Source organism: Oryzias melastigma, linkage group LG22, assembly GCF_002922805.2.
Source record: "Oryzias melastigma strain HK-1 linkage group LG22, ASM292280v2, whole genome shotgun sequence".
In the NCBI taxonomy this organism is placed as follows: domain Eukaryota; kingdom Metazoa; phylum Chordata; class Actinopteri; order Beloniformes; family Adrianichthyidae; genus Oryzias; species Oryzias melastigma.
Genome location: NC_050533.1, coordinates 9150720 through 9167858, shown reverse-complemented (window position 1 = coordinate 9167858; position 17139 = coordinate 9150720). Strand labels below are relative to the sequence as shown.

The 17139-nt window shown below is 36.9% G+C and overlaps 3 protein-coding genes across 3 annotated transcripts; all 3 read right to left on the bottom strand.

Annotated features, from left to right (window-relative positions):
• Positions 1 to 1391: 1391 nt before the first annotated feature.
• Positions 1392 to 6260, bottom strand: LOC112150052 (obg-like ATPase 1). The gene is made up of 11 exons (XM_024278097.1): positions 6101 to 6260; positions 5714 to 5811; positions 5473 to 5616; positions 5277 to 5404; positions 5018 to 5193; positions 4863 to 4943; positions 4660 to 4757; positions 4440 to 4580; positions 2934 to 3030; positions 2450 to 2572; positions 1392 to 2373 (listed from the first exon to the last, which is right to left on the bottom strand). Exons 2-11 carry the CDS (start codon positions 5809 to 5811, stop codon positions 2272 to 2274), a joined length of 1188 nt encoding a protein of 395 aa, XP_024133865.1. The 5' UTR covers positions 6101 to 6260; the 3' UTR covers positions 1392 to 2271.
• Positions 6261 to 7003: 743 nt separating this feature from the next.
• LOC112149959 (transformer-2 protein homolog alpha) lies at positions 7004 to 10140 on the bottom strand. Its single transcript, XM_024278016.2, has 8 exons — positions 9963 to 10140; positions 8718 to 8851; positions 8469 to 8631; positions 8195 to 8383; positions 8003 to 8118; positions 7758 to 7925; positions 7615 to 7679; positions 7004 to 7506 (listed from the first exon to the last, which is right to left on the bottom strand). Exons 1-8 carry the CDS (start codon positions 9993 to 9995, stop codon positions 7496 to 7498), a joined length of 879 nt encoding a protein of 292 aa, XP_024133784.1. The 5' UTR covers positions 9996 to 10140; the 3' UTR covers positions 7004 to 7495.
• A 369-nt stretch (positions 10141 to 10509) lies between these two features.
• Positions 10510 to 16996, bottom strand: senp2 (SUMO specific peptidase 2). The gene is made up of 17 exons (XM_024277896.2): positions 16520 to 16996; positions 15881 to 15942; positions 15687 to 15799; positions 14721 to 14787; positions 14562 to 14643; positions 14289 to 14463; positions 13995 to 14101; positions 13817 to 13899; positions 13092 to 13140; positions 12944 to 13016; positions 12694 to 12849; positions 12486 to 12617; positions 12091 to 12309; positions 11792 to 11871; positions 11593 to 11677; positions 11422 to 11517; positions 10510 to 11226 (listed from the first exon to the last, which is right to left on the bottom strand). The coding sequence occupies exons 1-17, from the start codon at positions 16696 to 16698 to the stop codon at positions 11164 to 11166; spliced, it is 1821 nt and encodes a 606-aa protein (XP_024133664.1). The 5' UTR covers positions 16699 to 16996; the 3' UTR covers positions 10510 to 11163.
• Between the last annotated feature and the right edge of the window lie 143 nt (positions 16997 to 17139).

Here is a 17139-nt window from a genome sequence, read left to right as displayed (position 1 = left end):
AGTTCTTAAGTCATGAAACTAATGTTCTTTGTTGTTCGCATTCACCTGAAACAGAAAATCACAAGCTTTGTGCACAGCCCACATTTTATTATACAAAACGTGAAAAACATTTAGAAAACAATCTGTTTTATTATGTTTAAAGGTTTGAACAAAGACTAAAGTTACTGTTATTAATTTCAAGGATCTGGTAAATCAAAAAACATACATTTTTGGACTCTTTAAAAATGTTTTTTTTTTTTTTTATAAGGACAAAGTAACATGACTTAACGATTTGTTTAAATTGCTTGATTAAAGTTTTAACTATCGCAATACTTTTTTTTAACAAATTACATCTTCCTAACTCGTAATTACTTGAGAAACTTGAGATGCTAAACTATTAATTCTAGTTCTGCAACTTCAACTTCTTTAATTATATTTTTGGATATTTAGATATTTTCTGATTTGCTTTTAGGGATCTCTAAATCGGTCTATGTTTATTCATTTCCAAGTGCACAGCAACCTATTAAACTTGTAGTTTTTTGCACTTATTAAAATTTGATGAGTTAGTGCAAAGCTGGGTATTTATTTTATTTTTTCTTGAATAAATAAATCATGATTTTGTGCTTGCCTGCAGAATGACTTTTTATGTGCCCCTTTTTTGGGTTGCTTTTATTTTGATGATGAAGAATTGAAGTCTCAAGTCAAACTATTTCATTTGTTTAAAAAAAAAAAAAAAAAAGCATGACGTATTACCAAAGTAAAACTACCATACTCTTATAAAAAGGCTGTACCATTGTTAATTGCAGACCCATTTCATTAATAGGAGTTTATCAAGATGTAAAAAAAGACACTATAAAAAAAAACATTAACCACTATATTTAAAGTTATTGAAAAAATAAATTGAAGGAATGCTACCCCTGAGAAGATGCCTCAGGAGACAGCAAGCTCTACTAGCACCTAAAAATCCAAACAAAAATATTCCCAGAGTTTTTTTCTTTTCAAGAAAATGTATGCATTTCAAATTAAAATGTTTTCTGCCCACTTTCTTTACCTGCTCCCCCTTGTTCAGTCACCCAGCTACTGTTGGGCAAAGCTGGGGTACATCCTGGAAAGTTTAGTGTTTCTTTACAGGGCCACAAGAGACATGAATCCACATCTTCACATCACACTTTAAGGTAATCATACCAGTGAAGCGTGTGTTTGGACTGAAAAAAACCCATGCATATGTGTGAACATGCAAACTCCCACCAGAAAAGACCCAGTGCTAACACCTACACCCACTGTTGAGTCCATTTCAAATCGTCTTTGATAAAGAAAAGCTTCCAGCTCTTTCGTTTTAACCTTCAAACCACTCAATTTTTCTACATTTTTAACAGAAAATATAAAAACAAATAAAGAACCACAAAGAACAATAGATTTTTCCCCTGTTTTTATTGGCACATGCATCTTGATAAGCTGACATTAAGTACTCCTCACTTTTTTCCCCATTTGAGTCCACAATGTGCCAGGAGGTTTGAAAGGTGATTGAGCGTAAATAAACACATTCACATGGCGGAGGCAGCAACAATGAATATCAGTGGCTTTTCTGTTGTACGGTCCAATAAAGATCCAACCGGCAAGATGAAGTTAATGTGAAAATGTGTTGTGAAAATGTGTTTCTTTTAAACCAAAACAAGTCAATAAAAGCAGCTTATATAACATTTCGGTTCGGGCATTTCATCAAGCACTGTAGCAGGCCGCTCTTTTAAAAAATTTCCAAAACTGCACAGCATTTCCCTCAGCAAAACGTGGAATGATGGTTTTCATTCTTTTCTAGATAAAAAAAAAAAAAAGACATCCGTGATGTTTTATTGATTACTTTCTTTAAAATTTGCAACCAAAATGTAAAAGTTGATCAAAAGAAGTGAGCCTGCAAAAGAAAACTGCCAATTAGTTTATCATTCTAATGTCAATTCATAGTCTAAATAATTACAAAATATGAACAAAAAAAAGTCTCAGTTAAGCATCTGAGTTTTATAATAGTCAGGAAAGAGATTTTATATTTAACACAAACAGTGGCTTCTTTCTTACCACACTAAATTTATGCTCACACTTGTAGCCGAGTTGTCTCCTCAGACTTTAAATAGTAAAACAGTTTAAGTGTCAGACAGGTTTGGAAATTTGAATGCATCATTTACCTGTTCACAGAACCATGACCACTCAAAATTCAAAAGAGAAGAGTGAAAACCAACACAGCGCAACTCCTTGGGATTTCACTGGGCTGTACCTCCCACAGTAAAAGGCGCAGTCCTGTTATTTTTTCTTGGGTGCGTTGGGTGTGTTGAATTTGAAAAATATAATGTCGCCGTCCTCCACGACGTAGTTCCTGCCCTGTTGTCTGTATTTCCCAGCAGCCTGAGAGAGGATGAGATTCAGATGAAGCGAACGGGAGACGTGCAGGAACACGATGAGCTACCATCCAAACACCAACCTTTACTGCACTTTCGCTGCCCTCCTCTTTAAAGTCGGAGTACTTCATGACCTCGGCCATGATGAAGCCTTTCTCAAAGTCTGTGTGGATCTTTCCTGCAGCCTGAGGAGCTTTGGCACCTTTCTGTTGAACACAAAATCTCTCAAAATTATTCTCCTTTACATCAAAACAGATGCATATATTTTTATTCTTTCAAAGTTCTAAAATTCTAAAACTAAGGGCTTCTAAAAAAGATTATATTCAGCATAAAAAGAGAAATGTTCATATATTTCTCAGTTTTCGCCAAAGACTTACATTCAATTTTAGATCTTTTATTGAATTCTTAAGTAGATCTGTTAGAAATATTTTACAAATATTGTTAACTTGGGCATCTAAAATGGATCATTCAGGTCAAACATGAGGCGAGAGTTTTAGATATGAACCCCTACATTTATTTTAGGTGTAGAATACAGCATTTTTAGGTAAATGTACATTTCCTTCTTACCCTGATGGTCCACGCTCGCACCTCATCTGGCCCCGCTGTGAAGAAGTATTCCAGCTGCAGCGCGGCATAACCCGTCTTTATTATTTTGGTCAAAACACTAGAATAAAAAGGAATAAAAACAATTATTAAACCTCCTGTGTATCATAAAATATGTGAGAGAAAAAATGATTTTTTTATATTATATTTGCACAAATTTTCAAAAGATTTAACATTTTCCACACTGTTGTGATGCTCTTCAGCACAATAATCTTAATAATCTTAACACAAATGGACATTTTAACGTTCAATCCATGAAGTGCTTAAATAAATGTCTGCTTACAGTTGTCAGAATAAAATATCAGATTCATTAGATTTTAAGTTTTGGCTCTTAGAGTCTCACTCCAACTATATTTTTATCTTGTAAAATCATTCCCAGTCTAATAATCTAATAATCATTATTATATTATTATATAGTTTTTAGCTAAAATAATAATAAAAAAAAAACGTTGCAGTTTTTTAGGACCTATTTTCTGCAGAGCAGCCGAAGCTCATTAGAAATTCGTAAGTGTAAGTAACCCCACGTGGATATCCCAGCATTCCTTTGTTTGCATTCTCACCCGCTACCTTAAAAATGAAAGAGAAACCTGCTTGCAGACAAGATAACATCATTCATCGGAATCTGAAATTATGCAACTAACCCAAAAACAAAAAAGGCAAACAATTTTGGAGCTATCCAAACTTAATCTGTCTTTAAGAAGAGGATTCAGAACTGAAGCGGAGAGATTTTGGTAGTTGCTTCGTCACAAACTGACACTTTTTCAAACCGCGAGTTTCTATCTGCTCCTGATTCAACACGATTTTAATAAAGAAATATTAATAAAAAAGCTGTTTTAATCTTGAACTCTTCTATACATGTCCTCCATTATGAAAAAAAAACATAAAAACATGTTAAAAACACCAAAATCTTTCATAAATATCCAGTTTGAAAAAGATCATAGCTGATTATAGTTAGTTTGCAAGATCCCTGTTCTGCTCCACTCTGATGCAGACACATAGATCCCTCCCATGTATACGTTTGTTTCCTCGTGGCTCAAAAATTTTACGACTTGATAATTCCAATATTGCTCACCAGTTTTGTTGCACCGGTACTTTTAGGTTGGGGATGTTAGGAGCAGCAAGCTAGCAGGAGAGCACGTAAACAGAGAGAGCTCTAAGTTGTGGGTGATGGGTAGTGGGGGCGGTGTTGCTCCACGGCAACAGTCAAAACTCAGAGGTGAATTTTCTAGTGAGCTCTGCAGAAAATATATCATAGAAAACAACATTTTTTTTGCTAAAAATTGCATAATCATAGTTAAAAAACCACAGGGAGCGCTGTTACAAGAGATGAAAAGATGATCGGAGTGAGACTTTAAACTAAGTCTGTAACAAATCAGCACCGTGCTCTCACAAGCTAACTACATCAGCCACTGAGATATCAAAACGCATACGGATGGAATTAAATTTAAAGTATAGAGGTAAACGTCTCACCTTTGTGTTTTTTGTTCCTCGCAGTATTTATTCCTCTCCTCCTCCTCCATGTCCAGCAGTTTGGACTCCAAAGCTCCACTCAGGGGAATGACCACGGCACCAGGATCATGAACATCTACCCACTCTTTGATTTTTGCCAACCTGAAAATAAAAACACGGCATGTAAAAAAAGCTATTCTGTATAACACATAAATATTTAAAAGTAGATTTTAGACAGTACCATTTGTTCTTTTTTCTAATGTAATCCTTCTCTGAAAGATTAACCAGGTAGATCATGGGCTTAGATGTCAGAAACAGGTATTTGTTTAAAACCTCGATCTGCAGAGACAATTAGAAAAACCATGACTTGGACTGTTCTGGATCTGGTCAACCAAGGAAATGCCGAAACTCGAAACCGAAGTAGAAATAGAAATAAATTTGTACCTCTTTGTCATTCCAATCAGGGTAAAATCTGACGTGCTTCTTCTCGTCCACCACCCAGTTCCTTATCTTCATCATGGTATCCTAAAGGAGCACAAATGGTAAATCATAGGCTCTAATGCTGATTCAGTCATGAACAAGAAAGTCGCTTCACTCACATATTCAGGTTTGAGTTTCTTATCTCCTCCCCTGACAGCCGTTTTCTCTAGCTTGTCGATGATCGGACCGATCATCTCTTCGTCCTTTAGTCGCAGCTCCTCGTGGATGATCTCAATGTCTCTCACCGGGTCCACATTGCCCTCCACGTGGATGATATCCTCATCATCGAATGCACCTTAGACACAAAAAGACACTTCAAAATCCACAAACTGGATAAACGTTGAAGCGCGCTCTGATAGAGTATCTGCGGCAACTCACGAGTCATTTTAAAGATGGCGTCGCAGGCACTGATGTGGGACAGGAAGGCGTTTCCAAGTCCCTGCCCCGCGTGAGCTCCTTTCACCAAACCGGCGATGTCCACGACGTTCAGGAAAGCAGGAACTTTACTGCAGAGACGGACGGGATCAGAGGTCCACAGGAGCAGGGGAATACAGTCAGCTGTCAGAACACACACCTGGCTGGTTTGTGATACTGGCAGAGGAAATCGAAGCGTTCATCCGGTACCGGAACCCTGCTTTCATTTGGGTCGATTGTGCAGAATGGGAAGTTTTCAGCTGCTGCTTGACTTTTAGTCAGAACGTTGAAAAATGTTGATTTTCTGAAAGACATAAAATGGTTTTACAGACAATCAAGTCGCTGAGAAGTCTAAACAACTCAATTTAATCACACAAACGTCACCACAAATGTCCATTTACCCAACATTAGGCAATCCCACGATTCCAATTTTCAGAGATGTTCCAAATCGCCCGATTAATGGAGGCTGTTTCGGGGCTTCGGTCTTTTTCGGAGGCATCTGCAAGAGTTGGTTAAACTTACAAACTGTTTTTATCATCTTCTTAATACGACTTTGAGATGAACATTTACTCTAAACCGACTAAGTAAAGGCTTTATTCGTTTTTATCAACACAGCAAACATGTGGAAGCAGCTCATTCAAACAGCATGCTAGCATTAGCTCGTGACCAACAGGAGCCACTCCTCTCCAAACGAGAATATAAGACCTAAACATGATCGTTTTTGTATCTTCCGGTCACTAAAAACGTCGTAGGATCTTCTACAGATGAAATACAAATATGTATGTTACCTTTATGGGTGGTTTTCCCTCTGAGCTACGTGGATGATAAACTCAGATGTGTGCTCACACCGACCGTTCCACTGGAAAGGCAAACTGGTTAGCAAAGCGGAAGTTTTTTGACGAGGAACGACGCTGATTGGTCAGTTGGAGACTCGAATGTTACGCAAAAGGCGTGCCAACTATTGACTGAATACTAATAATATTAATAGCATAAATGTATATGTTTTTATATCTTAAAACTAACTGTCCTGTCGCAACACATAGTTTAAATAAATTGGAAATGAAAGTTCATTTTTGTCATAAAATATAGGCCAACAATTATTCAAAACTGGGTTACACTTTTATTTCAATTAGTGCATTCAACTAAGTAGCCTTTTTTTATTCTAATTTTTTGTAATTTTATTTTTCTCTTTTTAAAAATAATATTAATAACTTTTGTGTATATTCCTAGCAATGCAGTTTTATTATATTGCATTTGTGCTTTTATAAAATTGATTGAACTAAAAGTTCATAATATATTTTATCAACTAAAAAAAATAATTTCTTACATTACATATGCCACTGTAGTGATACGTTGCATTTTTAGTTATTTATTTTTAATTTACAAAGCCAAAATAAAAGCAGAAATTTTTTACAGTATTGTTTTGCGTAATTACAGCTACATTTAAAATGTACATGCTGCCAAATTGTTTTGCAAAATATATATATAATTTTAAAATATCCAACACCCTGAATAGCCACAACTGCATATTTGATTTAAATTTAATTTTTTTCCTACAATCAACAAATTACCAAAAAGAACACTTTTTGTACCTAACCTGTTACAAAGAATGTTTTGTCAAAATTACCAAATTTGATCATTTTTGGCTTCTAAAAGTAATGGGATAAACAACAGGAGTGAAAGACTGGCAATGGAATGACAGCTAGTGACTTTATTTACTTGTATACAAAAAGTAAAATAAAACAAACAGCATGTAGAATATGACAAACTAGGACCATGACTGTCGATCTATGTAAAAAAAATCAAACAAAATGACAAAAATGCATTTGGATAAAAATAAAATCAGCAGTGAATCTTAACCAGACTCAACACAGTTTATTTTACACATGGTAACAGGTTGCCTGACAAACTACTGTTTGCCACTGTGTTAAGAAAAAGACTCATTTTTATTTAAAAGGAAAGGGACACAGCTTCCCCACACAATGTTCAGTTCTCACATGATCCACTTTTCCTACAATTTATTCTGGGACATTGAGCGACTACATGTACCATTTTTATGAAAACAGTTGTATATGTTTTATATATGAACATGTCCAAAAATTGTGTTTCCAAGTACAAAATCTGGCCAAAACAACAAACAAAAAACAAAAGCAGGGAAAAGTAACACTGATGATCTTTGAGGCTCAGTAGTGACCTGCAAAAAGAAAAGAAGAAATAATTAACAAGTAAGTAAAATATAAATATTTCATTTCATGACAACCCCTACAAAATAGATCTGAAAAAAAAGAATGAAAATACATACGTGGTGAGTAAGATCGAGATCTGGATCGGTATCCCCTGCTGTAATATGGAGATGGAGATCTGCGCCTAAATAAGAACAACAATCTCATCACAAAACTATTTTTTCTTCCATAGCATGTAGCTTAAACGCTGAGGCGAACTAACCTGTATGATCGGTACTCCCGATCATCATATCGATCATAGTCCCGATCATACCCTCTATCATAACCTCTGTCGTAGCCCCTGTCATACCCTCTGTCATAATCTCTTGAGCCACGACGAGAGCCGCCGCCACCACCACTGCCACCACCTCCACCGCCGCCGCCTCCGCCACTGAAAATGAAAGATCATTACAGCGCCTCACCAACAAAAACATTTCGTTACAAAATGTTAGATTTTGGAACACTCACTATGTGGGACGTCCCATGTAGATTCCAGGTGTTGGCGTGTGGGCTCGTTTGGTAATGGAATAATCCACTCGGATCCTGCGCCCATCCAGTTCCATTCCGTTAGCTTGCTCCTTTGCCTACAATAAATAATTATTGCAGATACTTTAAAAAAAAAACTTTAAAGAATTTTTTTTGTTGTGAATTTATATTTACTTCTTTGGAATCCTCAGGATTTTCAAAGTAGACAAAGGCAAACCCTCTCGAGCGACGAGACTGTTGGTCATAAACTATGTTCACTTCACTCAGTGGGCCGTACTTGGAGAAAACTTCCCGCAGGTCTCTCTCAGTGGTGTAAAGGCTCAGACCAAACACACCAAGACAGATGCTGGGGTCAGGGTTCCCCTGTGGGATTAAAAACACAGAAGGTAAAGATGAGACAAAAAAAAAAAAAATCATGACTTTAGTCAAATCAGCAAATAGACCCTACCCTGTTGCCAATATGTCTGCGGCGATTTGACATCGGAGAACGGCTATGGCTCCTATGGCGCCGTCGGTAGTCTGAGCTACGAGATCGGCTTCTGGAACGCCGACGACGGGAATGGGAACGAGAACGGGAGTAGCGTCTGCGTGAACTGCGATGAGACCGAGACCTAAAAAAAGATTTTTGTTTGGATTTACCAATAAAAATACATTATACATAAAAAAGAAAAAAGTAACAACTGAACAACTGTTATACCTAGATTTTGATCTTGACCGGGATCGAGACCTGGACCTCGAATGACGAGAACCATCTTTGGAGCGTGCTGGTGAGTGGCTAGTTGATTTAGCAGAACCCCGAGGGGAAGCACTCCTCGAGTGACCTCTCGAATCCTGATCAGAGCAGACAATAAAGTCAGGTGGCGAATAAAAATCCACAACAAAGTATAAAATTATTAGCACAAGAAGAGGTGGTGCTTGCGCCTTAAATGTTCCAGTAGAAGTGTTTCATGTTGTTTAGCAAATTAAAAAAAAAATTAAAATTACTTTTTAACAAAGACAAGATTTATAAATTATTTAGCTGACAGACTGGATTTAAATGAAATCTACAACAATGGCGGGATTGATCAGTGATGTGTCTGATAAAAAGAAGAAAAAAAGCAAGCATGCTAAGGAGAAAGAAACAGGGTGAAAGAGTACAACAAACAGACTGTTAGGAAATAACTCATACCCAGGTATACTTCTGATCTTAACTTCATTACTTCATAACAACCCTTCATTTCTTCTTTCTTCCGTTTGAATTTCTGACTTCTTTTTTCCTCTTCCTCTTCCCCATTTTTACCATCCCATCGCCAATAACAACACTAGAAGTGGGGTCAGATCTTGATCGCTTCTGTTCAGCCTCCAATACATTAGCATGCATCAACACCATCAGCTTCAAACATTTAAAACTTCACATCTTGAGCCTTTTGCATTCTTCCAACCTCAACCTTGACAAAGAACAAACAAGGGTGATAAGGCATGTTGAGTTTCGTTTGAAAACAAAAAGAAAAACAACAAAATACAAGGAAAAAAAACAACAAAATGTTGCATTAGCTTAGAAATTCCAGACATATTTATAAAGTAACATTTAAAATACTTGAAAGACAAAACATGTATGCATTAAGTTTACACTAGATAAATAATTTTGCCAATATATAATAGATAAAGTGGTCCTAGCAATTAGCAGCAACCTTCACCGACAAATATGGCTGAAGGCCGCGTGGTTTTTCCACGAAGTAATCGATATGAATATACATATTTACTGCTAGAAAGACAAATTAAAGACAAAAATGTATGAATTAATGTGAAACAATTCAACTTCAAAGATATAATAAACTAAGTATTACATATTTTTTGCAGTATCCGACATCAAAGGTTTACATCGCTGCATGAAGCTAAGCTAGTTGGAGCTTTAAGCTAATGACATCCAAGCGGATGTTTAAAACTAAACTAAAAAACTCACCTCCTTCTTAAAATCTTTTTCGGTGTCACTCATTTTGAAGCTATGAAATATGTTCTGAAAGGAATGATACCGTAGCAATCAAATAAACTAAATCTAGCTTAGTGCTGCTTACACCGAGCTCCCTAACCAACCTTCTCCAATGTTCTATGCAGCGACGGACATGACGCATAATTCCGTTTCCGGTCAGATTTTCCCACCTTTTTTGACAAAGCACCCAAACCACCATTTTTTTAAATACGAGTTCAAACTATCTTAGTTCTTATGTATTCTCCCATTAATTATCAGTTACTTACAACAAGAAATACATTTTTAAAGTTCCCTCTAGTAGCAATTACATTATAAAATGAACCAGTAGTGTTTTTTCTTTTCAACATGAATTTGAAATAAAATAGTTTCCTGACATTTATCTTGTGACAAAAAAGTTGACACTTTATAAATTTTACTAAATGTATATGGTTGAAAAGTCTGTAAAATGAATATCTTTCTAGCTTACATTTAATTTTATTAGTGAATATTTTAGTTATTTTGGGGAAAGAAATACACAAAGTTTCAGAAGTCAAACTTTATACAAACATTCACACACAAAGGAACTTCTCATCCAGAAAATTAATAAATAAAATGTATGCTTGTTATTCAGATATACCCATCCAAATATAGAGCCTTACTCACGTCTGTATTTTTAACAAAAAAAAAAATATTCAATTTTTTATTACATGACATTGCTTTCTTCCATTTTAAATCTGCTGGGAGGGAAAACAATTAGAAAACAACACTAGTGAACTGCAGCAATTGCATTTATTGACTTCTTAGTCTAGCTCCTTTGAGCTCAAAAATCCAAATATCTTATGCATACTTAAAATGCAAGCTAAGTGTTGGAGGGCTGAAGGCACTTTTAGCAACACGTTATGGCAAAACATTAACTTGAACTAAGTCAATAAAAAGCCATTCATTCAGTCAGTAGTGCCAAAGTTTGCGCAACACATTTACACACCTCAGAAATCTCTAATTATTATTTAGAGAATGGTGTTTATTAATGTCCCCATCATGGGAAAAGACAAAAAAAAAATTAAGACTAGTGTTTTGCTTTAATGGTTCTCAGTGAAATTTCAACCAGTCAAGTCCAACTCTTTGGTCCATGAATTCTTTGAGATCCGTGAACACATCTGATGATCCCACTGAAAACACATTTCATTGCAACCCTTTATAGCAGCTTCTGATGGAGGATCTCCCAAATCATTAATTTCCTGAAGAGAGGCATGTGGCACTGAAAAAGAAAGAAGATTTTTAAGTTTGATTTAAAAAATAATATTTAAAGTATAATAAATGTAGAAAGAGTCAAAATTTCTTTTGGATTTTCAACTGTTCTAAATGTGCTTGAAACACAGACAACAATGTGAGTAATCTAAACTAAATCCCAATAACATTACTTTTATATACGGTAAGTAGAAAATGCTGGTACCTGCTTAAAGGTGAAGGACTTTTCTTTTGCAATAAAGTCTGCATATTTACAAACAAAAACACCGCAGTCGCTCCCGTTTTTCTGCTGGGGAAGTTCCTGTTCAAATAACACAGAGGTCATTAAAGTCACAGTGACAGGAAAACACATTTGGACATTGATGGGTTTACTTACACAGGCCTTTAGGCTCCCAATTGTCCATTTGGCACTGTCCAGTTCTTTGCCTTTTTTTGCTATGTGCTCCTCTTTAATGTAAAGTCTGGAAAACAAATAAAATCCAAGACATTTTTAAAACACAAAATAACAAAGTCTGTGGAACTAACAAGAACGGATCTGTAAAAAACAAATAAACAAACATAAGACAAGGACTCACAAAAGTAGACTGCAGATGTCCTCATGTCTCTGACCCATAGAGTCATACGACTTCACTGTCTTCGACCTGAAATCTATAACCTAAGGATGAAATGTTGATCAGAACATAAAGATCCTAATAGTCTGTTGCCAATTTTATGCTCAAATTATTTCAAGAGTGTCACTTTATATCTTGAAGTCCTACAATATTCAAAACACAATTTTCATCGGAGTGGGTATTTAAACAGATTTACGTAGATTGAAAAAAAAAAAAAAAACAGAAAAAAAAAATCCAGTTTCTCTTGTAATGAATCAACTTACAGCCATTGCCCAGTGAACGCCGAGATGCAGAGGAACCAGAATGAGATCAAAGAGAAAGAGGTCGACGGCCTTCGTCCAGCGCCTCACAGCAGCGTGTCCTCCAGCCTGCCCTCCTCCCCGCAGCTTCGGGAAAAAGAAGGTGCTAAAGGAGTACACTTTCAGTCTGCTCGGCTCTCCGGAGCAGCGCTCCATGATCAGGGAAAGATAGAAGTTTATAACCTTTAAACAAAAAACAATCAAAACATTTATCAGTTAATGCACATTTACACAAACTTTGAAAAAAAAAATCTCAGAAACAAGAAAAATAAGTTTACTTATTTTTTTTTAAATAAGAAGGAAGGATAGCTTAACATAGAAAAAAAAAAATACAAGGAAACTAAAAAATAATTTCCCACCTCGTCATTGAGCCAGCCTCCCTCCTGCAGCGTGGCCAGATCTCGTTGTGTGATTCGCAGTTTGAACGCGGAACTTAAAACCCGGTTGGGATCACTTTGGGTCAGAGCTCCAGTCACCTCTGCTGCCATTTCCTGCAAAGTGACATAAGTCGAGTCAGTGCATTTCTTCTGCCAGTTTGATCACAGCGAGCTGAACATTTCCTCTCACCCTGGTCAGCCTCGGTACGTCCTCATCGCTGTGCCTTGCATATGTCGTGTATAAAGGTTGTGCATCATAAATGCTGCCAGCAGGTGAACTTCTGTCCACTAAACTCAACCGTGTGGCCACTTCAGTAGAAAGATCCAGCTCTGTGGTTTGCTTTGCCTGCAACACAATTATTTAGAGGAAACAATCATGATCGCCTACAAATAAGTCAAATAAGTTCAGATGCAAGAAAAGGAAAGGAAGCATCAGCTACCTTTGCACATCTAACAGGGTGTGTATCTTCAAAGCTTCCAGTGATAGACTTATTTAAGGTCAGGCCCCCCCACCTAAAGAAAGATCAAGTTCGAGTAAACAAAACTATTGATCATTTTAGACAGAACTTGAGAGAAAACCTCACAAACCTGTTTGCAGTTGCAGACACGTTTCTGTGTGTGAACACATTTGGCGCAGCTGTAAAAGATAACATCTTGTGTTGGAATTCACCATGAATAATGAACCAAATATAGGAAGCATTTAACAGCAGAGATGTTGCCGGCCACACCTAAGAAACACGCCTAGATCAGCTGATTCTGACAGAGCGAAAAGCAGCTTTAAACTTCGTCAGAATCAGACAAAGAATGCCAACACTCGAGAAAATGAGAAGGATTTTGGCCAAAACTTACAAAAATATGTCATGCTGTTTGTTGGCCATTTAAAATAAAAGTGAAAGTAAAACAAAAACCTCAAGTTAACCAGTTATTACAGTAATATGACAGTGTGTGTTTTTCATTTCTGGGGATCATTATTTGGATTATACCCCATGAGCGGGAATGCAGAGTAACTTCCCAGTTGTGATGGTGTGATGAGCAACAGATGCACACCCGGTGGTTCTTATAAGAGCATCAGTTGCAGAACCCACGATGCACCCCTCCTCGAGCCTACCCTTTCTCTTCCTTCCTTACAGTTGCAAGAAAAAGTATGGGAACCATTTGAGTTTACTTGGATATTGCAGAATTACTGAGCTGATCCCAGTTTATCTGAACTGCTGTAATAGTGGTGGAAAGACCAACTACCCACCTTGTAACAGTACAACATACAGGATTAAGCAAATACTGAAGACTCAAATAAAGCAGGAGACACCACCCACCTGGATATCCCACTTTCCTGGATGCTGAATCAAAGGATTTTCCAGAGGCTTCGGTTTTGTGACTAACTTGTGAGAGCGATTCACTGCAACCAGATAAAACAAAATCCATGACTAATCAGCAAAAACGTTTCACCAAAACGGATTTTAAATGTTCATTTGAATCAACGAGGATACTCACTCTTGTGGTTTGGTCTGACTGAAGGGGAGAGGCTGACTTTTGCTGTATTTTTCTCTCACTATTTCCAATAAGCGTCTGTAGTGCTCCTTGTCATTCTGTTTAATAGCCTAGTGAAAGATAGTAAAGAGCCAAGAATTAAATCTTAACATTTCTAATGAGGCATTGAAATTAGTCTTGTTTGTTATTTTACAACACAGTTTAAAAAGCAGTTAATCAAACCCGTTAAATCAGTGTGTAAAAAACAGCATGGAAAAACAGGCACTTCCGCATGAAATGAGGGTTAATCTAATTTACCTCTTCGACAGTAAGACTTGGTTTAGAGCAGCGGCTGTGTCCAGTGCCAGAGCACGTCAAGTCAGGATTAGTAGTCCCCACCCTGAACACTGGTCTGGAAGGCAGCAGTTGGAGAGAACCTCTCCTCTCCTTGTCCCTCCCTCGGTCTGGTAGCCCAGCAGGAAGAGCTGTCCCGCTTAAATCCAGAAGAAAAAACAGCATTAGTAATACAGCGCTGACAAACTCAAGGTGGTTTTTGCATTAAGGAAAAATCTAAAATTCAGCATCACTTACCTGTATTTCCTCATCAAAGGAGGTAAGGAGCTCTGAAAGGGATTATTCCCACTCTTGTCATTTAACCCACTCACTGCCTTATCTGTGACAAAAAAAAAAAAAAAACATACCGATTATTTACAATACTTTCACTCTCTAGTGCAATGTACATCTACGTACCCATTCCAGACTCGGTATTGCTCAGCCATGACATCTGAAGCTCATCAATACCCATCAGAGTGACAGGCTGGATACATAAAGGGAGAGTAGGGTAATCAGATAAAACACTATATAAGTGTTTGACATATGTGACAATAACACTGACAATTTAAAGTATTTGTGTTAAATACACATTTAGCTTCATCAAAATCTTTATAAGATATATGTTTGGAATTAAAATGTTGGAAAACTTGATGTGAAATATCTTCAGTAAAGTTGTGACGTCCTCATTTAGTCCCACTTTGATCATTTTTTGATTTATTGCAAAAGGAGTTTTAATTATGATTATGCCGTTTATAATCAAATAAACTAAAAAAAGCAGCAGGAATTCATTAGAAATTCACCTTAAAATTGTGGAGTGAGCCTCCCTTCATTTTTCGTCATCTTTTTTTTTTTTACACCCTCTCTCACTAGCTTACAGCCCCTCACAACCCAACCTAACATTACTGGTGCAGCAAAAACGAGGTGCAATATTGGGGTTATCCAGCCGTACAGTTTTGAGCCAGATTCCAGCTCAGACAAGCAAAACAAGACGTACATGGATCTTTTTGTCGGCAAGCGGATGCATCAGAATAGAGCAGAACACAGAGCTTATAGATTTGTAGATTAAGCTTCTTCAAACAGCATTTTTATTCATCTGATTCAGAACAATTTGAACAAAGAAATACCCAGAAACGCTATTGAATCTTAATTTTTGGATATTGCACTGTAATCGGCTGGCCCAGGATCAGAGTCACAAATCTTGTTTCACCCTGTGGGGAAATGACAAATAAGAGTCCTTGATTGCTAAATGTTCTCCATCATAAAAATGCTAAAAACCCAATTTTAAATCAAAGCAGATATATAGATATTATAGTTATATCATCGTGAAGACAATGGAGGCAACTTTTGACCAAATACATCCATCTGAATGTGTGGTGGACCCACCTGCCACTCTTCATATCGATTCAGTGTCTCACACTGGGACGGAGGAGGTTTCTGCAGCCTGAGTAGACGGGCCACCCCAGTAAAGGTCTTCTTCACGAAGGTGATCACTACATCTGAAACACCATCACCAACGATACGTAAAACACATCTTAACAGATTTAATGAGAAGCTTCAGGTAAAAAAGCTTGACTAACCTCGCCTTCGTCTTTTCACTTCTATTTGGTCGCTGTGGCAAAAATCATCTGTAACGTAAATACTGTGACAGAAAAATACAGAAATATTTAGATATTAATACCATATCATACAAAAATAACCCTTTTAGGGTGCATTCCATTATTATCATGCTGTAGTAATGATTTAAAGTGTGCATATTTGTTTATCGATCACTTACAAATATAAACATATCACTTGTTCCTCAATTATTTTCACTTTTAGAGCAAATATGTACAAATTTTAAGTTTGACATTTGCAAATCACAAAAACAACAGAATGTCACAGCATTATTTTCTGGGAAAACTACTTTATTAAAGGTAAAATAGTAAGTAGATTATATATAGACTGTCATATGAAACTCAAATTAATAATAGTTGGAATACTTATTAATTTCTTTTCTGCAAACGTTTCAGAATCCAAACCAAGACGTGTTTAATAGCTTCAAAATCGATATAATGGCATTTATTCTCTAAATGTATTTTTGATTGTTTAAGTATGGTTATTTTGATGCTAGCTAGTTAGGCTACTTACGTTGACTATTGACAAAAACGTACGCAGTTTTATAACCAAAAACAAGGCGGTTATTTAGTACATTTACACACTTATTGACATTTACCGACCTCTGGTAGTTCCGTTTTGCCGGTCTGGCGCTGTTCCCCAGCCGTCGTGCAGCAGTTTTTACGCAGGTTCGAGTGAATTCTTCCTCGCTATCGATACTTTTCCCGGCTAAATCCTGTGGGCTTTGACCCGATATGGGCTCAAATAACGACGAAATGCCGTCAACTATCCATTTATACATCCCAGACAAATGTGACAGAAGTGTAACGAGATCTTCCACGCGGGCCAGGACGGTTTGTGTTAAAGGTAAGGTGTCAAAACAACAATCTACGACATGCGCCTGCCGTTACTTTAGCTTAGCATTGCTGTACTGGTGCGAAAGACCTGCGTCACCTTGAATGGCGAACGTTTTGAACGCCAACAGAAAAAAAGGTGGGCGGAGTCCTGAGGTGAGACAGAGTTGTGTTTTCCGGCTGTCTGCGGTATCTTCTGGTGTAGTAAACGAACAACTCTTGAGGAAATGGGTAAAGCGTCAATGAAAACGCGGATGCTCATTGGCTATGTTGGGTAACGTTTACATAATAAAAGATTTACACACCTGAACATAATTTATAACGCTAATTTATTCAATTTAGGAAGTCATCTTGAACGGATAGTTAGAAATAACATGTTTGCTTTATGA